We start from the raw sequence: 26,605 nt of genomic DNA, 5'->3' as shown, positions 1-26,605 counted from the left end.
GGGTTTAATATTTTTCCTAGAACTTTTTTTTTTTTTTTTTTTTTTTTTTTTTTTTTTTTTTTTTTTTTTTTTCAAAAAAAAAAAAAAAAAAAAAAAAAGCACTCAACACAGGCAAAAATCATCAAATGTGACTGTTTTGTGAGTTCTGTTTAGCGTTAGGATCAGTGTTGAATTAATTTCACACTTGCTCTAGAGGCAGATATTAAGGAAGGGGCTGATGGGTGATTATTCTGTAAATACATAACTACAGGTACTAGAAGATAAAGGGTTAAGATAAAACAAACATGGAGAGAAAAAAAACATGTTAATGTCACAGCTTACTTCCAGTTTGGGTTCTTGAAAGAAATGCATCTAAACTTGTAAATCACCAAAAAAAAAAAAAAAAAGTTAAAGCACAAAAAGGTAGAATATAAATGAGTTAAAAATATTGCCAGGGAAAAGACGGGATCGGGGTGAGAGTCTAAACCACTGAAGAAAACAGATTATTTGTTAGGATGTTATGCCAAAAAAAACCATTGTTATAATTTTTTTTTTTTTTTAAATACCGAGCTAATGTGTTCTTGATTGCGTTTGACTCTCTCTATCTCTGGCGTGACAGGTGTTGGGATACCTGTCCCTACGTCCTCTTTGTACAACACCTGCAGAACACAAGCACCCACCAAGGTGAGAACATCATAGTCCTTCCACACACACAGTGCATTCGGGTCATTAATTTACCTGGTTTATAGGGGAATATAATCTGAGATTACACGTAAATACGGGCACAATTTTTTTTACTCATCGTGCATCTTTTTAAGTAGTCACCAACTCAGCAAATGTTGATGTCAAGGTGCTTGAACCCATGAACTCATCGTGCATCTTTTTAAGTAGTCACCAGCTCAGCAAAGTAATTAATGTTGATGTGAAGGTGCTTGAACCCATGGAAGCCAATGGAATATTTCATTATAGTAGGACACAAATTAAAATTTTCAGCTGACCTGGCATGAAAAGTAGGTATATTCAATTTTCCTCTTAGTTTAGGAAATGTAATAGTAGCATATTTCAGGCAGTCAACATTTCTGGAGGTTTTTTTATGGTGCTAACAAACAACTGAACCTTCTATAGACATGTTTAATATGAAAATAGTTGTGGGCTCAATCTCATTTTGATCTCTGTGAGTATTTGTTCAGAACACCACTATTTTACTTTGCTTTAGGTCTCTAGTAAGAAAAGCAATGAGTTTTAGCTCTCTATCATTAGATTTAACATAGCCTGTAATTGTTTGATTTTAAAAACTGCATTTTTAATTAAAGGTGTTGCATAGATGATGCCTGGGATGGTTTCTAATTATGTAGAAATACCTTATAATTCACTAATGGTTCTTCTTGCATCTAGTGCAATACTTGCAACAAAAAAAGCTAACAAAAAAATAAAATTCACTGCTTAGTGTCATTGATACAAAAAAATACAAAAATAAAGCTCTCACAGCAAGAGAAAATGAATTATGTAAAAGAAAAAATGAAGAATCATTTGAATAAACAACTCAATCGTGCAAAAGTGAGCTGTAAAAAATATTAGTATCATAAACAGCTCAAAAGGGATATAGTACTTATAAAAACAGGAATGGAAAATTGTAAGATACCCATTATATGGGTGTCCCTGCTCCTCAGCATTGAATAGCAAACATTGGAGGTACCAACCATCAGAAGACCGTATTCTGCCTCAATTCTGTATGCAGAGATCAAAGAAAAGCAGTAGTGGCTCAAAATCAGGAGATCCCATTGTGGTTATTAAAATCTGAACTTAATTAGCTGTGGGAAGAGTCGGGTACAGTTTCCACTTAGAACTGTCACTAAGTTTCGTGACTACAGAAAAGGTTCCAATTACCTTTTCCCCACAAAGCTCTCTCAAGCTGATCCTTTTTTTTTTTCCAGACTAATTGTAAAACATCATCTGGGTATTTTCTGTTTCTAGTCCTGTGTTTAGAAGAGATCACAGAAGTATCACAGGGAAGCGCTGAGTGTAACGGTCACCGCAAAACTCAGACATTTCCACTCCCTGCTGCTGCGTGCAGGGATTTAAGAGTCCCCACAAAGCTCTCTCAAGCTGATCCTTTTTTTTTTTCCAGACTAATTGTAAAACATCATCTGGGTATTTTCTGTTTCTAGTCCTGTGTTTAGAAGAGATCACAGAAGTATCACAGGGAAGCGCTGACTGTAACGGTCACCGCAAAACTCAGACATTTCCACTCCCTGCTGCTGCATGCAGGGATTTAAGAGATCTCTTCTCTTTTCAACAAAAAATACCCATAAACACTGCCAAAGTTCGGAGCTCGAGCTCTGCATGAATGTACAGGTGAAGAGAAAATATGGGCCATTACCGAGCTGATGTGCTTCTGCGTCTCCTTGACGCGCTTCACCTCCGGGAGATCAGGAATTGGGGTTCCTTTCCCAATACTCTCCTTGTACTTAATCTACAAAGAGGCAGAAAAAAAATAAAAGGACTTGCATTAAAGCCCAGCTGAGGCAGGTACGTGTAAGAAGTTATACGAATAAAGAAATAGAAGCCTTTTACATTTAACAAACTCATTCAAATCTCAGGTACTAGATGTATTCTGGTAGAAGGAAATCACCAAGGAACTTTTATTGGAGTTATGTGACAGCTCACTCTGCTGCACTTCTCCGGGGAAAGAAAAACAAAACACAGTCTTGTTTGAACCAGAATTTTTCAATTTAAGCTTAAAACGTGGGTATCTAACGTCTCCCAGGAGCTGAATTTCAGCAAGAACAACCCCCCTGATTTATAACAACTGAACCATTTCAGGGTTTCTTACACCGAGTTCCAAAATATTGTGATATTAAAAATTGAAAATAGTTTCTAAAAGTCTTAGCCTATTGTGAAATAGGCACCTGGATTCCTACGTGAATACAGAAAGGGCATTATCCTCATCTCGAGGAGACTGAAAATTTAAAAATTGGCTTTAACATGAGCAGAGAGCTGCTGTTAAAGCTTTCCCATCATCTTTATGAACAATTTCAGTGGGTAACTTCAGCTGTTGATGAGACATCTCTGTGAACAGCACTTTACTAAAAGGGTTTTCCAAAAACAAGTGTAGATACCTTTAAACCTGATCCCATTTGGTCTTTCTACCAATGGAAGAAGAATTTTGGATTTGTAAAAATCTATCACGTTCAAAGGTGGGATTCATCACACAGCTTTATAACAATTGTGGTGCTACATGCATCTTTACTTTAGCAAAACAAAACAAAAAAAAAAAGGATCAACATTTCACAAGAACATATTTAGGATACTATGCATGGAACAAATTGGCTGAAGTGTTAGTAACTTTTACACTAAAATGATGTCAGCATTCAAAAAAGTGTGAAAAAAAAAGATTTATGTTTCAAAAGGAAAGTAATACACACAATTATTCCAATTTTAGAGTGTTACCATTTTTTACATAATATAAAAGCTTTACAAGACATGCTTCAGTAAAGCTTTTGACACCATTTGCCTTGGTGTCCTGACAGACAAGGGAATGGAGTATGGGTTGGATTAGTGCACAGGGACTGAAAACTGGCTATGGCTGGACCCACAGCACTTTGACCAGTGGCACAAGGGCCAGTTGGAGGCCAGTGAGCCGTGTTGGAAGCCCAGGGAGTCAATACTGGGGCCAAAACTGTTCAGCATCCTCACTGGTGACCTGGATGTTGGGACACAGTGCACCCTCAGCAGGGTTTGCAGCTGACACAAAGCTGGGAGGAGTGGCTGATACACCCAAGGGTTGTGCTACCACCCAGAGGGACCTCAATATACACAAAACTGGGAGGAGTGGCTGATACACTCAAGGGTTGGTTGTGCTACCACCCAGAGGGACCTCAACAGGCTGGAGAAATGGGCTGGTAGGTATCTCCTGAAGTTCAACAGGGGGAAATGCAGTCCTCCACCTGGGGAGAAAGAACCCCAGGCACCAGTACGTGCTGGGGGCTACTGTCTAGGAAGGAGCTCTGCAGAGAAGAACGTTGGAGATCTGGTGGACAACAAGCTGACCATGAGCCAGCAGTGTACCTTCATGGAAAAGGTGGCCAACAACATCCTCAGCTGCATTAAGAAGGGCATTGCCAGCAGGTCCAGAGAGGTGGTCCTTCCCCTCAGCACTGGCGAGGCTGCATCTGGAGTTATGTGCACCACTGGGCTCACGAGTACAAGATAGATATGGACTTATGGGAGCAAGTCCAGTGCAGGACCACAAAGATGAGTAAGAGGAGCATCTTTGATATGAGAAGAGGGTTAGAGAGCTGGGACACTTCAGCTTGCAGAAGAGTAGGCTCAGGAGGAACTTTTCAACTATAAATACCCAGTGAGAAGGAATGAAGAGGAAGGAGCTGCTCTTCTCAGTAGGACACAGTGACAGGAAAAGAGGTAATTAAAAAATTATAAAAAAAAACCCAGAAAATTCAATCTGAAGACAGGAAAACAACTTCTTTACCATGAGGGTGGTCAGACACTGGAACAGGTTGCCCAGAGAGGTTGTGGAGTCTCCATCCTTAGAGATATTCAAAACTCGACTGGACGTGGTCCCAGGCAACCTGCTCTGGCTGATCCTGCTCGAGCAATGGGGTTGGAGTAGATGATTTCAAGAGCATCCTTCCAACCTAAATGATTCTTTGATTCTGTGTTAAATAAACTATCTTTGGGATCAGATTAAAAATGATGGCAAGGGCTTTCATGTTTTAGAAACAGACTGTAAGTAACAAATTGGATGTTAATCATTAGAAAGGTTACTGTTTAAGTAACAAGAATAGGCAAAAATTTCTGGAAAGTAACCCTTGGAATGGATTACTGTCAATCCACTGTTAGCAACATTTAAAGAAATAAGAGGGGTAAAAAAAAAATATTATTATTTCAAGTTGAATTAGCACTGGTGGAGTATGAAAAAGAAATTCTTTTGTACCGAGCTAATTGCATCCTGGGTTCGTTTAACTCTCTGCATCTCTGGTGTCTTTTCAATAGTAGTTCCAGTCCCAATATCTTCTTTATATAAAATCTTAATATTTAGAATGAAGACAACAAGGTTAAGCATACAAAACACAACATTATTTCTTCTGGAGTGTGAATACAGGGTGATTGGAGGATTGAAGCTAATTTCTTTTTTTTTGTTCTAATCTGTTTTATTATGTTTTACACAAATGTCTTAGTGACTCACTGTGCTAATGGTGCCGGTGGCAAAATGAAATAGCAGACTGGGCACTTCATGGTAACACATGAAATATGAAACAAATGAGGCAGACATCTCACTTTTCACTGAAAGAAGGCAGTTGCAACACAACAAGAATTCACTATGTACATGGTAGAAAAAAAAGTGATAAAAAAGATAAAAAGGGGTAGCAAAACCCAGATAAATCTGCTTAGAATAAAATTTTGTTTGGAAAAGATCTTATGTTCTTGATCTGCTTAAATGCTTATAAGTACCTGTAAGGTAAGAGCCAAAAATAGCTATTTGATAAAACATACTAAACTGTATGAATGAGAACTGAAAACAGGAAATAACTGTACCGAGCTGAAATTCTTCTGGTTTTCTTTCACACGCAGCATTTCTGGCGTGTCTTGTACAACTGTGACTTTTCCTTTGCTGTTCTGTAGGTCCCACTGATACTGAAGCTGTGGAAAAAGTTAAAGTAAAATGACAAATGTTGATTCTATGCCATAAAAGATTATAGGTTTGTGGTGGGGTGTAGTATGTGGGGTTGTGGGTGTGGGGTTTAGTTGGTGGGTGGTGGTTTTGGGTTTGTTGTTTTTGTGGTGGTTGTGTGGGGGGTTTTTTTTTTTTGGTGGTTGTGGTTTTTTTTGTTTTGGTTTTTTTTTTTTTTTCTTTTTTTTTTTTTTTGTGGTTGGACTCGATCTCGGAGGTCCCTTCCAACCACTAAGATTCTGTGATTCTGTGAAAAATTTACTGACAGAATTTTCTTTGAAGATGAGAAAAAAATATAATTCAAGTACACCTTATAAGGAGGCCATTTTAACACCACCATTAGTGATATAAAGATGTACCACAGATACAAATAATCCCATTTAAATTATAATAGGAGATCCTGAACTAGATTAATTGAAAGATTTTGAAAGTTGCCAATTTGTGTCTAAAACAATTAAGTCTCAACAATGAATGTGCAGCCTGGCAGGTAGCCTCACTGACAGCAACAGACAACGTCTGTAAGGATCATTCTCTACTGCTTGCAGAGGAATTGTCAAAGCACTGCAGCAGAACGGCTTTTTCAAGAAAATTACAGAATCATTTTGGTTCCCTGTGTAATTCCTAAGTGGGCTCCTGCCTACATCCTCTAGCTGAAGATCCCTGAGACTACAAAGGCAGCCTAGTTGGGATTAGAATGTGATATCAGGATCTTACTAAATGAAAAAAGCCAAATATTTTTTTATTATTTGACACTAACAGTGTTTGTTGTTTCTATACGTACTGTGCTAAAGTTCTTTTGATTCTCCCGGACTCTCTGCATCTCTGGTGTGTCTGCTACAGGCACGTAGTATGGCATGGTCCGTTCTGCATCTTCCTTATACTTTTTCTGGTAGAAAATACAAAATATATTCCATTAATACAGAAGCAGTGATAAACAATCAGGCATTATTTATTGATGCATAACGCCCATCTTTATGGAAATGCGAGTCCTTCTTTGTCTGATATAAATTCTGCCCCTGTGTAAGATTTATTTTAAACATTAGGCTATTAAGGAGTAGGAAAATTAAGCTAAATCTAAATCTACTTCGAAGAAAATTAGCTTTGCAAAAGCAATTATTGTTTCATTTTATACCGTATTAAAATAAATTAATGTCAATATTGAAATGGAATTTCAGAGTAAGAGATGCTACATCACAGCTCTAGAGAAATTTGTTTTTCCGGTGTATCTCCTGAATGCTGTGACAGGTGGTTATTTAGGTGCTCCAAATTATTATCCACTCGAGATCCCTCATGAGCAATGATTAAATTGATAATAGATACCTGGCTGGAAAGGTTCTTGACCTGCTGGGCATGAATAATCTCCGGAGTATCGACAACACTGGTGTAGTTGGCTTTCTCCATTTCTGCCAATTGTTTGTATTTGATCTGTTGGGCAAAGCTCACATTTAAGTGCCTGAAGCATATATTGACAACAATTTTCATTTGGTTTAATCAGAAAAAAAACTGTTAGCAAATTTTCCTTTAAAAAAAGCCCTCTGATGTGATTTATGAGCCATTCCCACAGACCTGGCTGGCAATGTCAGTGGCATTCTTTGCTCTCACAAAATCTGGTGTCTCCAAAGCCAGTTCTGTCAGACCTTTTCCTCTGATTTCTAAGTCCAAGGCTTTTTTGTACTCTTTCTGCAGATGAAGAGAGTAAATAAATACTTTGTCACTGTGAATGCAATACCCTTAGCAATTTCAGAGAGTTTCGTGATCACACCACAAAATAGGAATACTCCTAATACAAACTCACAATTAAACACACAAATGATGTCATTAAAGTGTGCACTTTGTGACTTAAATCTTGAATGTAAAAGATTCGTTTTCCATCAATTGGTATAATTCATATCTCTCTTTGCCAACTCTGCTGAACTGACAGCTGAATATGTAACATGCTGGTTATAAAATATAGGCTCCTTGAATAATTCATTAACTGCACTACTAAGTACAAAATGCTGTTGTCAGTGAAGATGCTTATCTTAAGAGCATTTTGTTAAGAAGCAAAATCACAAGTTTAACACTAAAAAGTCTCCTCAGGTTTCAGCCTGATGATGTTAAAGCCTTCAAAAAGAGTTCTTTGCTGCCCAGAACCCCTCCCAGAGCACAATGACAAAGTTCATACTGGTGTCATACAGCCATAAGCTTTTATCAGTTGGAGGCTGTTACATCCATTCAGGTATTTTGTAAATAGCTTCTGACGTACCTCGTTGAGGATTTGAGTTGCATTCTTGGCTCTTAACATGTCTGGAGTCTCCTCTAAAGCTGTTAGTCCTTTCCCTTTGACACCTTCCTCCAGATCCTTCCTGTACTCTTTCTGCAGAAGGAAGAAAAGGAGAACTGCAAAGCGAAGCCAGGCTAAAGAGAGCTCGACACTCCGCAACTTTGTTGCAAAAATTTAAATAAAAGAAAAAGAAGAAGAAAAAAAATTCCAAAAGCTCCAAAAGAAAAAAAATAATTTTTGAAAACAACAAAGAATGTTGTAGAGGGTTATATAAAAACTACTGCAACAAAATATAGTAATTATTGTTCAAGATAAATAGCAAAGGCTCAGGCATATACACCCTGCTGCACAACAGTTAGGCTGGTGAATGTCAGGAAGGGATACACTAAATATGGATACAGCTAATGAACAACAAAATAAATGTCCACAACAAATTAGGTCACAGCACAAAATAGATGTAAACATGCTTAATGTGAAGGGTTAGGGAAAAGAAAGTGGTGAAGAAGAAGAAATGCTGCTGAGAATACTTAGTGGAATTATTTAACTTGGCAGAGGAAATAAGCACAGAAGAACCGCTACCTCGCTTGCTATTTTGGTTGCATATTTGGCATGTAATAAGGATGGTGTAGTCTCCAAGCCAGTAAGGTTCCTGCCCTTAATGGACTCTTCAAAGTCCTTCTTATATTCTTTCTAATGAGGGTAAGAAGAAAAAAAAGCAAAATAGCAAATAATGATTAATGGCTTTATACAACTGTTTTTCAGCCTGTATAAGCCTTCATCTGTGACAGAATAGATTATGCTTCAAACAAACAGGAAAGAACTGCTTGAGGAAAAAGAATTCAGAGGTCAGCAAAGAACATTATGACAGCGAAGACAAACAAATGCTTCAAACAAACAGGAAAGAACTGCTTGAGGAAAAAGAATTGAGAGGTCAGCAAAGAAGACTATGACAGCGAAGACAAACAGGAAATAAATGGGTTTCTCAAAAATAGAGGCCCGAGGTGAAAAGAATAAGCAGGGTACTCTCTATGGACTATGACTTACTGTACTCGAGCTGCAAAACTCTAAGTGAGATGTATTTCTCAATACACCACTTCTAAAGACTCAAAGACTTGCTTAAACTTCATTGACTGATAGTTTCTTGATGAAAAATTACAGCTAATATACACTTTGCCGTGACACAGCAAAGCTTCATGAATTTTAAATGCAGTATTTCATAACCAATCTCAAGAAATGTGATATAGCAATAATTTTTCAGTCTCTCAGCATCCACAAAATGCATGTACAATTGCCTGTCTAAATCACTGTGAAAGTTTAAGTATAAAAAATAAATTTTAAAGTTTTTTACTCTGTCAGTACTGATTTTAACCGTACCTCACTCTGCATGAGCTGAGATTCCTTTGCAGTAAGGTATGTTGGAGTTTCAAAGTCCAACATAGGTTTTCCTTTTTCCTTCTCATACTTTTCTCTGTATTTCACCTGAGAAGAAAAGAAAAAAAGTTACCCTCCTAAATAATCAAGGAAGCAATTAATTGACTGGTATGTGCCTACTTTGGTCAACAGATCTGTAGTAAAAATGGATGTCTAACCCTGTTTACCTCAATGAAATCCATATTATTCACCATAAAATGTAAAATCAAAGGTCAGGCTTGCAGCAAAATGTGTGTGGCTACTGATTTAATTCCTGCTGCAGAGAATAAGCAGTGTCAGGTCAGATTTCTAGAGTTTACTGATCACGAGAAGGAAGATGTGTAACTGTGAAAATCAAACTTGAAGGCACTCAGGCTGCTCATGACATATCAATGGATTGCTGGAGTGTCAGCGGCAGGGCTTGAAAAGATGTAGTTTAGTGACTTGCTGATTAATTCTGGGCATGAGTGTCCAGACAGTAAAATTTTCACAAGGATGAAGACATTTTTGCTTCACGTTATAGTATCCAGCCTTTAGGGCATCAATTTTCAGACTGCTGCATGAGGTGATGCTATGTCCTTAGCTGAGAGATCCAGATCTCAAACTGGAGCAACAAGTAGTGACTTAAACTTTTATCTACAAACTGATTGACAACCATTTTTGTAGTCTCTGCTCCATAATCTTTCTGCTCTTCCATGCCATGCAGCAGAACTGTAACTATGACCCTTCTTGTTCTAGCAGTAATTTCTCTCTGGCTTTACAGTCAATAAACACCAGGAATAGGAAGGATTAAAGACTGAATCAGAGTTTAGATTTCTCGGGAATGACCACAATTTGCTCTATACCAGTGGGAAAAAATGTCAGACACATTTAACAGCAGCAGTAGGTATTGGTTTGGTTAAAGCAATTTTGGATGCAGAAAAAGAATGGCAGAGCTCTCCTTTGTATCACTGAGGCTAGAATGGATAAAGCAGTTGAAAATACACTGTCAGCAACAACCCTACTTCTTTCCATTTCCAGTTTCTGTGATTACCAGGTCCTTTCTTCTATAGACAAACCACCCTGATAAATGTATTATACTGTGTAAAAAGGTGACTTCAGTGATGGTGACTGGTACTCAGTGAGTGGGGTTAAGGAGAAACACACAACCAACTTACGTGGCTCTGTAGTTCTGATGCCTCCCTTAGATGAACCTGTTCAAGATTATCTGGCACCACATGGTAGTGACCCTTACTCTTCTCATATTGCTTCTTGTACTGGTACTGAAGGGAAGGTGTCAAAAATCATCTCAATAAAAAAAAAAATCCCTCAGCAAATTTACTTCTTAGGTCCAATCAAAGCAACACTTCAATGGAACATCAAAGAGAAATTAGAAATACAAAAAGCAAAACAAAAACAAGAAGTTTAACTTGTTGTATCAGATAAGACTTTTAAAGATGTGGATAAACAGAAATTCTTTTTGACCATTTTGATTGCAACAAAGATTATTTCAAAACCAGGATTTACAAAAAAGAACAAGAAAAAAGGGAACACAGTGGATACAAGAAAAGGCTGCACCAGGCAATATTGATTTTTCTCTTTTCTCAGAAAAAATCATCAATTATTTTGTTAGGCATGACTCTGTACATCTACAACAGGGGGATGTTAAACAAACACAAAATGAAAAAAACAGACAAAACCAAAAATTTTAATATAGTAAGAGGAAAAAAGTAAAAAAAAAAAAAGAAGAAAATGGTATTTGTTAGTGTAATGCAATCAGTTAAAATGTAAGAAAGAATCAATCCACCAAAAATTATTAGAGGATTTAAAATATTAGCAGTTCTACAGCTAATAAAGACTTCACTTCCCAGAGGACAAATGTGGCAACGTTGCTAGTTAACTCAGAAATAACCATTAGGAAGTAGAGGAAGAGATCACTACCAGGTGATGTCCCATGAACAATTACAGAAGGAGTAATTGTTACAGCCATAGTTAGCAGGGATCAATTGGGAAGGGGCTCAAGAGTAATGGAGAAATGGAATGGTGGTGGGAGGAGTTAAGGAGCTTACAGCACTGGCGAGCTGGCTGGTGCTCAGGACGTGGTTCATGATGAGCGACTCAGACATGTCTGTCACAGGCTTGTGAAGCTTCTTTAAATCTGCCTTGTATTTCACCTGCAGGTAAAGAAGGACAAACTACATCAGAAAAAGGAGACTGCAAATAAAATCTGGGATGTTGAACGTACTAATAACATAAATCACAGAATCACAGAATCTTCTAGGTTGGAAGGGACCTTAAAGATCATCTTGTCCAACCGTCAACCTAACTGACAAAAATAGACACCCACACAACAAACAAGGAGCATCATCACTAAACCAGACCTCCCAGCACTACATCAACCTGTCTTTTGAACACCTCCAGGGATGAGGTCTTTGTTAAAGAATTTTGAAACTTTTAAATTCCTTTGAAGAGAAGCAGAAGTACACATACCTCACTGGCCATGTTGTGGGCATCTTTCATGGTCTTGTAGATTTTAGCCTCCTTTAGATCATACTTTGGCTTTTTACCCATCTCCTTGGCAAAATTCTCCTTGTATTTCACCTAAATTGAAAAACAACCAGGTATTACAACTGTTCTTGAGTCCTCACCTGTTTGGCTGCAGAAGGCAAAGAGACCCTACTTCAATGCTGATGGCAAGCAGAAGAAGGAAAATGTGGTAACTTGAAGTCATCCACTACAATAAAGGCAATTTTAAAGATGACCTGACATGGAAAGAAAATATACATCTGTATTTGCAAAATACCACTTGCAAATTTTCAATGAGGAGTGGCATCTCCTCTAAATTCTGACTCTCAGAGATAAAGAATTGTTCATTTGGTGGTAAGTGTGCATAGATAAAAGATACCCTGTTTCACAAAGAGACAAAAACTGACACAAGAATGAAGAGTATTTAAAAGAACTATTTACATACTTCTTGGAGAAATACGAGCTTTAAAAACTACCTCAAGACATACGAGCACTGAAGATGGCAATATATCAAATACTTTTATGCATACTGTTACGCACATATTGTGTTCTCTATAAATCAGAGATGAAGAAGGCTGTTAATGATCACAAACAGAATGGTGACACAATTAATTACTAGGAGTTAGATTACACAAGAGGCTTAGTAACAGTTCCAAAACACATTAGTATTGGCAAGGTAAACCATAGGGATGTAAACCATAGGGATGTAAACCGTAATATTCCAGCAGACCCAGGCTGAAGGCACAGAAATGTTGATAGGAATAAGAGTTTTGCTAATGACTTAAATGAGGGCAAGTCCTTCATCCACCATGACTTGCCCCATCCCACTGCTGCAGCTGCAGCCAAAGGCTAATTCCTCACTTTTTCTTGTAAACCTAGAAAAGGGATGGTTTGAGTTGGAATATTTTGGTTTTATTCCTCTTTTTTTCACTACCAAAGATGCATAAAATTGTTTCAGAATTGCTACTGAAGAGCGCAAAAAAAGCTCAAAGTATTAAAGTTTAAGTTATGGCTTATCTAAATGGACCCCATAGCTAGTATCTTTGCTCATCACCATTGGAGTACATTCAGTAGAAAAATTCTGAGGATTTGACAAGTCTTCCCCATAAGTAATATTCTGACGGGTCCAGAAAGAAGTAAGGCAACATTCCTTTCTGTTTACCAAGCCACATTTCCTTGGAGACCCTTTATAGGAAATAAACCAGCAACCCCCTTCCCTGCTGTGAAGAAGAAGAACTGAACAACCCTCATCAGTCTTTCTGAAAGAATCTGATCCTGTTCAGGACCAAGATAATACTTACAAAAATCACGCAGAAAATATAAGACTGTAGCTGGTGAGGTAAAAAGATTAATGGTTGTTCAGAAAAAAGCCCAATCTCCCAAGAAAAAATTATGTAAAAATTCAAATGAAAGAAATAAAATACTGAAGAACTGGTAACTAAATTGAGGAACAGCTGACTCAGGCTAGAGGGGTTTTAATGACAATTGCAGAATTGTAAACAGATAATTTTGTATTAGTAAAGGAAGAAAGATGATTGAACGTAGAATTAAATCACATTCCGCAATCACATTTAAGACTGAATTCATTGTCATGTGCTCATCCATACAGCACCACATGGTTCATGCTGGATACCACAGCTGCTCTTTTGCCTTCCAAAATACGGCAACATGCAGCTAAAACACACAGTAAAACAGGCAAATTCACCAATTATATAGCTGCTGTAAGAAAACAAAGAGTATTAAGAGTTTTGATAAAGGAATCAGTATTCCAAATTAAATTTAAAAATTAAAATCAAGCAGAAGTATACTAGAATCTGATACACTTTGCAAGCTACGCAACATATGATGAAGATCAGACCATCCCATGCCAAAGAGTTCACTTTGAAGCCCAGAAGAAATGTTACTGGAAGATCTATGCAAAGTTAAAAGCAAGCACATCAGACAGGAAGAGGAAATCGAACCAAAAAAAAGGCAAGTGGATAAATAAGTGCAACATAATGCTTTATAAAGAAGTTTATGTGAAGAAATGTCCAAGAGAAAAAAAAAAGTTAAAGATTGTGCCAATTAGTTTTTGCCCCCTTACTGCCTCTACAGTAGTTAATTTTCTCTCAGGATCAAATCAATCTCATCAAAGCATGTTTCTAAGACCAAAAGAACTGGCTAACATTGGAGAAAAAGCATGGAAAAGGAGGATCTCATCACTGAATGCAATTCTTCTTTTCCTTGTAGTTCAATGTTCAGTTTAAGAATCCGTGGTTCTACTGAAAAGCTTCTCATTTTTCCCAACAAGCACGATGGCTGAGACTGAAACATGCGACACTTACATGCAGCAATCAAGGTTGGTGTGGAAAAAAGCATAATCCTCCTTTTTTTCAATTGGAAATACATGTAAAAAAAATGAAATGGCACAAATCAAAATAGCTCTGCAGCCATCATTTTTTTTATTTTCCAAAGGTTTTGAGATGGCAAGAAATATAAGAAACTATGTGCCCTCAAATCACTACAGGGTCCACTTCTCGAGGGCTGATTCAGCTACACTTCCATTCTGCCATTTCAGCACAGTGTAAAGAGAAGAGTTTAAGTGACATTTTAAATTAAAGAGAAGTTCTAATCGAAGTTTGAATAATTAAAATGAAGTTCTAGTGTGAATGGAACTCATATGGTATGACTGCTCGCTGAAAATTATCAGCACCGTTGGGTTTATCATACACACATATTTCCATTTTTTGCACAGCTTTCCTGTTCCCCCACAGTTTTAGGGTGAAAAAGGTGAGTTTTCACAGTGCACGAGTGCATCAGAAACTTCCATTTAAAAAAATGGAAGCTCCAAAAAAATTAGGAAGGGCATAGTACCGTTTCATGTGGTGTTTCTGAAACAAATTCCCCACCCATGGAATTCCCATGCACTGTCTTTCCAGAGGAAAAAAAGGAGGTGACATCTAATGGAGCAGTCTCACAAACCTCATTCAACATCAGTGCCTCATAAACCCTTTCCCAACTTGGAATTGCAAGATAATGCAGTCTCACAAACCTCATTCAACATCAGTGTCTCATAAACCCTTTCTCAACTTGGAATTGCAAGATGATACGCAAGCAAGAGACAGATGCACAAAAATGGCATTCCCAGATGTGTCACTGAAAATTATCTTACATGACTACTTAGCATATTAGCTTTCTTAAAGGTTCTCATCCAGGGTGTATCATAAGATGCGGCTCCGTGCCCCCTCATGTGCCGTTTGAGGTATTCTGCCTATAATGCGTAGCGAGAGAGCAAGGTCAGAAATTCAAACTATTTCAGGATTAAAGCACGAATTGGGTGAGAAAGAATCAAGTTGAACTGAGGTCCTGGTGGAAAAAATTATTACAGAAAATAGCGAGCATATGGTTCAGACTGAGCAGAGAACATGATCACTGTATTAAAGTAAGCAAGCTTCTATTAATATAGCATATTAACTTCAAAATAGAAGATTCCTTTAAAGGCACAAAGTAGAAAGAAAGTGGCTAAAAGAAACTGAATGTCCATCTCGTAAGGGATGGGTGATAAGGGTTAGGTAAAAGGCTGCTTCTTTTAAAGCCAATACCCAGAAAAGATAATAAAAAAGAGAAGATCAGCAAATGTCCATCTCGTAAGGGATGGGTGATAAGAGTTAAGTAAAAGGCTGCTTCTTTTAAAGCTGATACCCAGAAAAGATAATAAAAAAAGAGAACATCAGCCTTAGTATTTAAAAGATCTTGTCATGGCATCATTTTAAGGAGGTTCTATACATCCATTACTGGAATTTAGTAAATCAGTAGAAAAGTTATTAAAAAGCTTTAATGCAAGAGAATTATGTTTGTATGCAAGTGCCTATTTTAATTTAATTTCTTCAAAACATACTGCACAAGTGAATAAGCAACATATTTGTGTCCAGTTGACCAGGTACTAGAGTTTCTAGGCTTTTTCAAAAAATTATTTCTAATTCCAACAGTCCTTAATTTTTAGGCAACCCTTTTTTGAAAGCCATCAGCTTGCTTGCAGGGGTAATGGTTGTCCTGACATTTAATCTTTAGGACATACAGATTTACCCAACCAAGCAATTGTGAACCAACAGCACCTTGTAAGAAGGCCAGTTTAATTCTCTGCATACAAATTATCTTCAGTATTAACAGAATATATACATTTGTAAGTGACCAAGATATTCAGGTACCTGTCTACTTCTATGTTTCAACTTCCCATATTCCATAAAAATTGGAAACTGGACATTGTAGAATTATAAATTACATTTTTAGGAAAAGGGAAACATAAAAAGATTTTAGAGATGACAGAAGAATTAAAAGACAGTGAGTATTAGAAAGGAACACAAATAAAATACAGAGGAACTAAATGTCCCATCTTCCTGCTTCCAGGAATCCTCTCCAGCTGGTACAGAGGGGTCACTTCTGTTCCCAGTGAAACCAGCATCTGGGCACAATTGTCTGCCAGCCCAGTCTGGGGGAAAATGCTTGACCCATCTTGTATGCATTGCATGGGTATAAATGACTATAAGAAAGTGGTGAATCACATCTGACTTTGCTGTAAGAACAATCAGACTCTCAATTCAATGTTTATTTACTAAAGGAATGCCTTGCATTGGGATTTAATTTTTACTTTAACAAGTTCCCTTTAAAATGTTCCCTTTTAAATAAATATCCCTTAATCTAGAAATAATTTCAGTTATAATATTAATATTATTCCATAAGTTAATATCGTATCTGATTTCTCTCCCTGATTCAGAGTTTCACAAGCTTTTCATTATTACCTGGCTGGTCAGCTTGGACACCTCCTTTGCCAGCTCAATATCGGGCCGTCCCAGCATGCTGACGCCAATCCCAGCCTCTCCACGTTTTTTATATTCAATCTAACAAAGGAAAAAAATAAATAAATAGTTTAGTAGTGATGACATTCCTTTTTTAGTATTTTACTGACACTACTTTTAATAGCAAGATTACTGACAAAGAATTAAATGCCTTGCATTGGGATTTAATTTTTACTTTAACAAGTTCCCTTTAAAATGTTCCCTTTTAAATAAATATCCCTTAATCTAGAAATAATTTCAGTTATAATATTAATATTATTCCATAAGTTAATATCGTATCTGATTTCTCTCCCTGCTTCAAAGTTTCAAAGCTTTTCATTATTACCTGGCTGGTCAGCTTGGACACCTCCTTTGCCAGCTCAATATCGGGCCGTCCCAGCATGCTGACGCCAATCCCAGCCTCTCCACGTTTTTTATATTCAATCTAACAAAGGAAAAAAAATATATATAGTTTAGTAGTGATGACATTCCCTTTCTAATATTTTACTGACACTACTTTTAATAGCAAAATTACTGACAAAGAATTATACAAAGTATTTAAAAACCACTTACATCACTAATTAACTTGGCAGCCTGAGTTGCTTTCTTAATATCTGGCCGATCGGCTATAGGTGTGTAGTGGAGCTTTGACTTGGCATCTTTCTTGTATTCAACCTAATCCATAATGACAGGAAAGAAAATTAATGAGGTGTGTTCATGAGGAATATACCTAATAAGGTCACAGAAACGCTGATGGAAAAGCGCCTGAGATTTTTTAAAAATATAATTTCACAAGGAATGGATTTGGGAATCTGTTTTGCTGTCTACAAATGAAGAAATGCTCATGTGCAATTCTGTTTGTATTTGAAGGAATGAAGATAATTATTGTGTGATTTGCACTAGATTAATTTAAATCCTACTATGTCATTAAATAGAAATACGATTTTCAAATAAATCCTTTCGTTTCAGTATAATGTTACATTTGTAAATATTTGCAGCTTTATCTTTCAGAATTATATTGGACTGTGGGCGCTGGGAGGAAATCCAGAAGTATCTGAATTTGTGTTTTTGTCAGCTGTGACAATCCAGAATGACAGGAAAGAAAATTAATGAGGTGTGTTCATGAGGAATATACCTAATAAGGTCACAGAAACGCTGATGGAAAAGCGCCTGAGATTTTTTAAAAATATAATTTCACAAGGAATGGATTTGGGAATCTGTTTTGCTGTCTACAAATGAAGAAATGCTCATGTGCAATTCTGTTTGTATTTGAAGGAATGAAGATAATTATTGTGTGATTTGCACAAGATTAATTTAAATCCTACCACGTCATTAAATAGAAATATGATTTTCAAATACATCCTTTAATTTCAGTATAATGTTACATTTGTAAATATTTGCAGCTTTATCTGTCAGAATTATATCGGACTATGGGCGCTGGGAGGAAATCTAGAAGCATCTGAATTTGTGTTTTTGTCAGCTGTGATTGAATTTGCTCAGAAGCTACTTAATTAATGAAAACACAAGCCAAACTTACTGTGCTCTGTTTTTTAGCAACTTCCATGGCATGTTTCACGTCAGGAGGTTCCAGCATGACAGAATAATTAGATTTGCCTTTCTCCTTCACAAACTTCTTCTTATAGTTTGTCTGTTAAGAGCAAAGAGGGTCATGTGTGATTTTTTAATTTCACATAGAGGTAAATGCTACCAAAACCTGGAAATAAGCTCACTGAAACAGTTAAGAGAGATAAAATGCAGTCTATTCAGTCTCACCATGTATGGTCCCCAGCTTGTTTGTCATCATTTGGACTTTAGATTACAAGAGCTTGCTATTTGGAGATAATTATTTGTGTTTAAACTGTGTTCTGTGAAAAGTAAAATCTGAATTAAGGGCACCAGCCTTTTTTCTGCTCACTTTTCTCCAGATTATTTCAACACATTCCCAATAAAATGCATTTAGCTCTTTGTTAAAGTCTCATTCTGGTAGGAATTAATCTTTTCTAACTCCTTGAGTGTTTTACAACGAGACCCTAAATGCGTTGCATGTGTATTAAAACATACAACAGCTTAATTAATTATAGGCAGCAGGTAATAATCTCCCCATAAATCATTATGACACTGGTTACTTACCTCACTGACGTTCTTGGTCACCTCTTTCACATGAGCAGTGTCTCGTGTCTCAGGCAGGGTTGTGTAAGATCCATGTGGAAGCTGCTTCTTGCTGTGTTCTTTGTATTTATTCTGAAAGCACAGAACAAAAATAGGTAAAAAACAGCAGTGCAAGGTCTGTGTGCTTAAAAATAAGAAGTTACTGTCCGATGTTTTACCTCAGATACAAGAGAGCTGACATTCTTTGCCAGGAGGATCTGAGGTGTGTCTGGAACAACATGGTACGTTCCTCGAGCTTTGTTGTGCTTCTCTTTGTATTTTATCTAGCAGGAAGAAAATGTATCATTTTAAGCAATGTGTATCTTGCCTTGAGGCAATTTAAAAAGAAATTACTATAGTTGTGCCTGCTTTTTAGTGCAAAAGTTTGCAGAAAATACCATCTTTTTATGTAATCCAAGATAATTCATTCCAGTTTATATAGTCCTTTAGCTCTCACTTGGAATGTTATTAATATATTGAATATTGAATATATTGAATATTGAATATTAATATAATGTTAGTAATTATTAAAGATATTTTGTGTTAGGCACAAGTTATACTTGCAGCTTTTTTTGTTCCTTTTTCCAGATAACATTCTGATTTCAATAACAGGAACGCAGAGCTATACCAAAGGTCTGGGATGTTCAGCCAATGTTAACTCTGAATATTTATTTAATCCATGAACAAGGCCAGTGACATTTACAATTTAATCAGATTTTGCCAATTTGTTCATTAAATAAACAAGTCAAATCAAATAATGAAGTGAAGCTGAGAACAACATTTCAAAGTTTCATTCTTAATCCAATTATACTTCCAATAAAGTAGTTTATGTAGTAAGTGAAGTTCTAGCAGAACAAAACCAGTGAGCATCCAAGTACTTACATCACTTGCCAAGATGGCATTATTTAAGGCCAATACTGTGTTTTTATCATCTGTGACAGAGAGTTTGCATCCCTTTAGGAATTCCCGGTCCAGTTTGTACTCATACTGCAGGAAGAAAAAATAAAAGAAGACAGTCTCAAACCTTCTACAATTTTTTTTTCTATTCTGAAGATGAGAGATGTGGGGAAAGGGAGTATTTGGTTCGTTGTGATTTTCTTACATCACTCTGCTGCAGAGATGACTTGGCTGCTTGTACAAAGTCTGGTCTATCAGCGATCCAGTGCCAATGAGCCTTGGCTGCTTCATATTTCTTCTTATAATCCAGCTGTTTATAGTGAAACAACAAGAAAAAATAAAGTTAATTGGATGTTGTGTACTTTATAAGACATTCATGCAGATGCAAATTTTCTTTCCATCTGTACCAATTAAAGAGACAAGAGGTAAGAAAGTGCAACTACATCAGACTAGGGCTTTCTTCAACCACGTACAACCCACTGGGAATCCATTTACTCTAGTTTTTCCACTGCTGGGTGGAGAAAGGAATAGAAGTCACTGAAAAGATGGTGTGGTTGGTTTTGAAGAAGGTGAATGCTTTCAGCTCCTCGTCAATTGAAGAGAATGTTGGGCTGGGTGGAGAAAGGAATAGAAGTCACTGAAAAGATGGTGTGGTTTTGAAGAAGGTGAATGCTTTAAGCTCCTCATCAATTGAAGAGAATGTTGAGCCACCAATAACAGCAGAAGAGCTTCCCATGAAGTGCTTATTTTGTCTACAAGAACATCACCACAGGGAATCTCTGGGACAGATACATCTCCATCAGGAAAAGAGAGGGGGACGAGAAGGACAGTACGTGTGTCACATATAAGGAACCTCAAGTTACCTCCAGGACAACTTGCGAGAGTGAGCACTTTAGTATGAAATAAATTAACATATATTTTGTTCAAGCAGCAGAAGAATTACAAGCTCAAAACATTTCAATGGAACTCAGAATGATTTCTCACAGTCTCCATTGCCAGCCCCAAAGACCACCCATAATAAAATTAAAGTCCTGAACTCACGTTGCTGTTCAGCTTGTAAGCATGTCTTGGAGTCTTAATGTGAACTGAATCTGCTACGACATTGCAGTTAGATTTATTCCTCTCATACACTTCTTTGTATTTCAGCTGAAGGAAGACAAACATAAAAAAACGTTTACAAAGATAATACCATCACCAGCAAGAAATGCATCAAAATACAAAATGCATAATATTAAAAATTGTTCCTGTCAAGAGGAAAGCTTAACTGAGGAAAAAGAAATCATATCCATAAAACTTGGTATCAACCACCTGCCTGAAAGAAGGGTTCTCCTCAGCAGCAGTTCTCTTTAAACAGAAAATGTAGCAGGTATAACTCACCATGAAGCACAGACTAAGATTTAACAAAATCTACACATGAGCTGTAATTCTGCCTGTTTCTAAGGTTTTGCATGTAATAGAAGTGCTTTAAAGAAACTTATGATGAGCACATTCAATGCTTTCTGAAAATTCCTTTACAGAATCTCAAATTCAGCACTCAGTTTGGAACCCTAAAAATGTGCTTCAATTCACAGATCTCTTCTGAACATCTTTGTCTCTGAATGATCCACATTAATACAGATAATATTGTTGATTTTTCTCCTAGATGTACTCATTATATAGATAATCCATGTAGCACCTGAATGACTTCCACGCTACTTATTTTCACAGTACTATATTGAGTTACAGTAGTGAAAGAAAACCCAGAAATAAACTCCCCAAATCCATGCTTTAATTAGACACCAGCTCCAGCTCACAGCTTTTATTACTGGTGAGGACTGCTCTACCCCAGTAAAAACGTTCCAAGAACTAGAGAAGAATGTTACACGAAAAAACCATCCTGATTATTTTCATACCCTATTGTGTTTTTCCAAAAATGACAGTCTAATAAGAAGCTATTTTTCAATGACAGTGTTACATACAAGTTAGAAGTATTGCATATCAAAGGAAAAAGGTAATGCTGTGTCTTTTTGATACCACAGGAAAGGATAATCTACTTACATCACTTATTCTGTCCTTGACCTTGCGCACGTGCAACAGCATGGGGGTATCATGGATTGTAGTATAGCCTCTAGGCTTTGCTTTGTTATACTCCAACTTGTAGATAATCTGAAGATAAAATTACAGATTACATTATTTCTCGTCAATTGAAAAAAATCAAGATGAGAAACAAAGTATAATGGACTACTGAAAATGTCACATTCTTAATTATCACACTTCAGAGAGGGAGATCTGCTCGGAAGGGACCACACTTACATCACTGATCTGTTTGTTGACTTTTGTAGTCCTTAAGTGTTCTGGAGTATCCACAACCATAGTATATTTGTCTTTCTTCTTTTCATAGTCCTTTTTGTATTCAACCTGGTGGTTGGGAAAGGATGTGTGTTAACCACACAAACCAAGACAAAACACTTTCAGGAGAAGCAGTTATATTCACACAGAAAATTGCAAAATCCTTCCACCAAAGCCAGTAAAAGCTGAACATGCACAAGGAGCTGAACTTCTCACAGTCCTCATTTGGCTAAGAGGCGACTGTGAATAATTTTACATTTATTTCACTGACTGTAAAAGCTTCACTTCTATCCTAAATCTCCAAGGCTGAGCTAAAAAAGCAATCTTGGCGGACCAGTGACTTTATAAGTCGTAACTGGACAATAGCTCATTTTTAAATATTTATAAAACCAAGAGAAATTGAAAACATCTTACACAGTAGAAGATTAAAAACATCCACTCAACATATCATAATGCCAGGCAATTGTAAAGCTTTGAGAGAAGAATCTGTATCTTGATATCTTCTTTCTTAAAGATCATCCTGCCCTACTCAGGACGCTGAACCTGTTTGCACAGAATTCAGTGAGAACAGACTGTTCACCAAGAGTGATAATTCACTGTTGGCAGCCTGAGGGCAGGTGGGAGAAGCTAGAAAACAACTTTCATGCTCTATGTTGCATCAGAACATAAAGCCATGCTTTTGAAACAGGACTACAACAGAAAATATGAAAAAATACAAACAAACAACAAATCGTAACATGAATTCAACTCAGATTGAACATGCAGGTCGTGCAGAGTGCTGTTTTCTTTTTCTTCAAACTTACCTACAAGGAGTTTTTAATGAGATAGTAGAAATCCATTGATAAATGGAACAAAAGTATCTATTAAGGATCTTCAGTACCTTATTACTGAAGAATTTTATTAACTGCGCTAATCGTTACAAAGAGGAACAGCTTCCTCCCTCTCATGGAATTCTTTTCTACTGTTGCATTTCCAGTGTATAATTGAAATGTTATATGCTGGTTTCACCTGGCACAGTCAGGAATCATTTTTATCATTGAAAAGAGTAAGGTTATTGCAGGCAGCTGTGATTTCAGAGCGGAAATAAATATGTATAAGTTATTTAATAAGCCACATTTTCAGCCAACTGGTAGAACCAAAATAAATATGCTGGAATCCAGATTAAATGAAGGTAGAATATAACAAATTAATTCTTCACAATAATATCAGAGCTATTACAGATTGTCTTTTACATCATCAGAAATATAAATGTATTATAAATGTACTTTTTGTTTTGTATGAACAAATAGATGAATCATACTTATTTTCTGCCTTCTGATTTTTATTAAAACTGGCAAGAGGAAAGATTTTATATATATATATATATATATATATATATATAATAAATTGTATTATGTGACTCCATGGGGACTGCTTTGCTAGTCTTGCTTAAAAGCAGAAGGTAGAGAAAAAATTGATGATAACATGATTTACTACAGACCTGTTGCACTTATACCTTTTCTAAGAGCACTCAGAAGTGAGACTTAGCTCTGTTGTGTCCAGGCACAATCTGACACCATTCTCAGGCAGAGTGGCAGATAAATGTTGGAATCTACTTGCCAAATTACTTAATCATGTTCATACTGAATTAAGGGATCTGTGTTATGAGGGGTGGTCAATCCAAGAAATGGTGGCAGAATGAGAATTTGGTTAGGAAAATATCAGGAACAATATCTTAAATGTATGGAAAATTGCTCTTCATGTAAGTATGTGAAATATTATACGGAAATATGGAAATATTATATAGAAGATTTATAATAAAAGGAGAAAATGGAGGCAAAATTAGCCTAAGCTGAGTGAAGTCCAAGTTACAGTAAATATTGTAAAGCATTAAGCACATTGACAAAACTCTGGAGTCTGATATCCGTAGAAATGTACAGACTTCCCAAGCATTAAATATTAGAAGTCCAAGCAGCTAATTGTATATTTGTATGTATAATGTCTCCTACAGCAGCAGTTCTTCGCATTACCTGGCTCCACATGTATGTGTTGTAGAGTGCTGTCAGCATATCTGGCCTCAGAATTTCATTACATCCTTGTTCCAGGAGCATCTTGGCAAGTGATTTATATTGTCTCTGTTCATGCAAACAGCAACGAAGCACAGAAGAGACTTGTGAACACCATAAACAACACAGCTCTAGATCCCAGACACTTTGAGAGTGGAGAGATTTAGGCAAGGTACCATATGTTTTCATTCAGATGTGCATACAACTTAACATCTATATCATTAAGAATGTCAATGGTATGTATTAAAAAATGTGCATATAACCCCGTTAAGGAAATGGCAAAAATATATTTTTTGGGAGATAAGAGTAAACGATAGACTACAGCGAGGCACTCAAAAGCCAAATATGTCACTGTTGCTTGCATAATGAGTAAGAAGATAATGTTTGTAAAGGTCATTAAAAGAGAGATTCTAAAAGAAATGCATGACACAACATGCATTTTTTTAAAACCTCTCCAATGACTTCAAGAGGCACTAGATTTCTGATGTCAATTGATGCACAATATATGAAAGTACATACAGTAGAGATGAGCTCACTCAAAAAGGAACGACTCTTTTTGGGTGGCAAAACAGAGACTGTCTGATGAACTGAACTAAACCATCACAACGTCACCGGTGACAGTTGTGATCCTGCCAGTTGGAGACGTGTCACACAGACGGAGGAGCTGGCAGTGAACCAGGCACTTTCTGGCAGCACCTACGGTACCTGACTGCTCAGGGTGGTCCCCCACTTGGCCAGGAGGTTCCTGGGGTCATCCACAATAACGCTGTACCTATCTTTGAGCTTCTCATAGGCAGCTTTATATAACTTCTGCTCAGAATGGCATAATAGGGTGTAACAAATCAAAAGAGAGTGAGGACACAGAGAGATCATAGTTCTAACCATTTTACATGGAAATCTCTTTACACGGAATTATTTCAAGGCTGGGATTGAAGTTCAGAACCAAAAGAGAAAAATATATTTAAAAAAAACACAGAGAGAAAATACTTCCAAATAGCATATACATTTCTAAATTTCCTCTGGAAGGCCTAATCTACAACTTAAGGAATCTTTTTTCTATCCCTGCCACTCTTCAATAGCCATTTTATGACTGCCTTTCTTCATGAAAAATAACTGCAGGAGCAACTCTGTATGGAAGTAGCTTCTTGACTTGAGTACAAAGAGAACACAATGAAATGCAAGGGTAAAATACAAGGTTATATCATCATCAGAGTTTTTGTAAGCCAAAACTATAATCCCTTATCATAAACCCCACCATTTACATAACAGAAAACATTTAGGCAAGTTCATTTCAATGTCTGGAGCCCCCATTGCAAAAATTTTACTCATTTATGTTCCTCATATTAAATTTTTCCTTATTTGTTCTACTGAACAATAATAAGACTAAACACTAACAATCTTCTCTAACAAATTCTGGTTCACTGCTTATCAAATTGAGTATGAAATGATAGCAATGATACTGGAATGGTATCTGTTGTGAAACAGTTTTTCTCACCAAAGCAGATAATACCATAATACATTTACTGACAGGTAAACACATAATGTCTGGTGAAAAAGAATAAAATACTAAGATGTGAGAGTCTAAATATACACTTATAATGAAAAGCACCAGAGTCTGGTGTGGCTCGCCAATTTTAGGAATTCAGGTAGAACACGGTGCTTTTCAATGGGCTTTGTCTTGTGACAAACTCCAGTCATCAAACTCCCCTGGTGATTTTATTCTGAAACCCAGGGTCATTCATTAACCCCCTTTGCTACTATGTGGAGTTTATAGTTTCTTTTGAACTGCAGGAGAAAAGTAAGAAAAAGTTAAGTAGTAGAGCGGGAGAATTCAAGGCAAAATACCTGAAATGAAACAGAGCTATGGTAACTTTGGACATAATACTATCTTTCTAACCTTGATGAAGACTTTTCCAGTGTTTCAAGAAAGCAATTGTTACACTTTCTATTTTCTCATGACAATCTACAATCAGTGTTTCTAAGCAAGAAGCATTATGTCAGCATTTATTGACCAGTCAGCAAAGACATTTCTTTGCAATGACAAAGTAATGGAACAGGGGTCAGGATTTCCCTTTTTAGGGACTGTAAACCTGCCCTGTCCTAATATTAAGACAGACAATAAGAACAACTTCATCCTTCATTGTTTTAGTCTGGCCTTAAGACACTTTAGCCAGAATATATTATGATTTCATAAGGAAGATCAGCCTTTGACTCAGTATTAACATACACACACTTTCTACTTCGGTACGAGACTCCACAAAAATCTTTAACACTTACCATGTTTATCAGCTGAGTTGCATATTTAAAATGCTGGTTAATTGGTGAGTCAGCCACGTACTTAAAATTAGACTTGGTCTTCTCAAATATCTCCTTGTACTTACACTAAGAAAAAAAAACACCACAAAACATTCCAATGTTAATCCAAAGAAGAGTAGGGCAATGAAAACATATGATTTGTAGAAACAATCTGCTGCAAAACAATGGTAGAATTATTGCATATGTGAGTCTAACATATCTACAAAGA

At 36.7% G+C, this 26,605-nt stretch overlaps 1 protein-coding gene across 1 annotated transcript in view; it reads right to left on the bottom strand.

Annotated features, from left to right (window-relative positions):
• The window catches only part of NEB (nebulin), a gene marked incomplete at its 5' end in the record, with an annotated part of 62,999 nt that overhangs the window by 14,845 nt on the left and 21,549 nt on the right, over positions 1-26,605 (bottom strand). The window contains 26 exons of the mRNA XM_014951335.1: positions 546-638; positions 2,360-2,452; positions 4,934-5,026; positions 5,536-5,640; positions 6,453-6,557; positions 6,992-7,096; positions 7,238-7,351; positions 7,917-8,027; positions 8,514-8,624; positions 9,309-9,413; positions 10,502-10,606; positions 11,393-11,497; positions 11,814-11,924; positions 15,001-15,099; positions 17,010-17,108; positions 17,237-17,338; positions 18,201-18,311; positions 18,794-18,904; positions 18,991-19,095; positions 19,694-19,798; positions 19,914-20,018; positions 20,750-20,854; positions 21,746-21,853; positions 22,001-22,105; positions 24,787-24,891; positions 26,359-26,463. Coding sequence (XP_014806821.1) covers positions 546-638; positions 2,360-2,452; positions 4,934-5,026; positions 5,536-5,640; positions 6,453-6,557; positions 6,992-7,096; positions 7,238-7,351; positions 7,917-8,027; positions 8,514-8,624; positions 9,309-9,413; positions 10,502-10,606; positions 11,393-11,497; positions 11,814-11,924; positions 15,001-15,099; positions 17,010-17,108; positions 17,237-17,338; positions 18,201-18,311; positions 18,794-18,904; positions 18,991-19,095; positions 19,694-19,798; positions 19,914-20,018; positions 20,750-20,854; positions 21,746-21,853; positions 22,001-22,105; positions 24,787-24,891; positions 26,359-26,463 — 2,721 coding nt within the window. The remainder of the gene's footprint in view (positions 1-545; positions 639-2,359; positions 2,453-4,933; positions 5,027-5,535; positions 5,641-6,452; positions 6,558-6,991; positions 7,097-7,237; positions 7,352-7,916; positions 8,028-8,513; positions 8,625-9,308; positions 9,414-10,501; positions 10,607-11,392; positions 11,498-11,813; positions 11,925-15,000; positions 15,100-17,009; positions 17,109-17,236; positions 17,339-18,200; positions 18,312-18,793; positions 18,905-18,990; positions 19,096-19,693; positions 19,799-19,913; positions 20,019-20,749; positions 20,855-21,745; positions 21,854-22,000; positions 22,106-24,786; positions 24,892-26,358; positions 26,464-26,605) is intronic.

This window comes from Calidris pugnax, unplaced genomic scaffold, assembly GCF_001431845.1.
Source record: "Calidris pugnax isolate Ruff unplaced genomic scaffold, ASM143184v1 scaffold190, whole genome shotgun sequence".
Lineage (NCBI taxonomy): Eukaryota > Metazoa > Chordata > Aves > Charadriiformes > Scolopacidae > Calidris > Calidris pugnax.
This window is presented reverse-complemented; position numbering and strand designations above follow the sequence as displayed.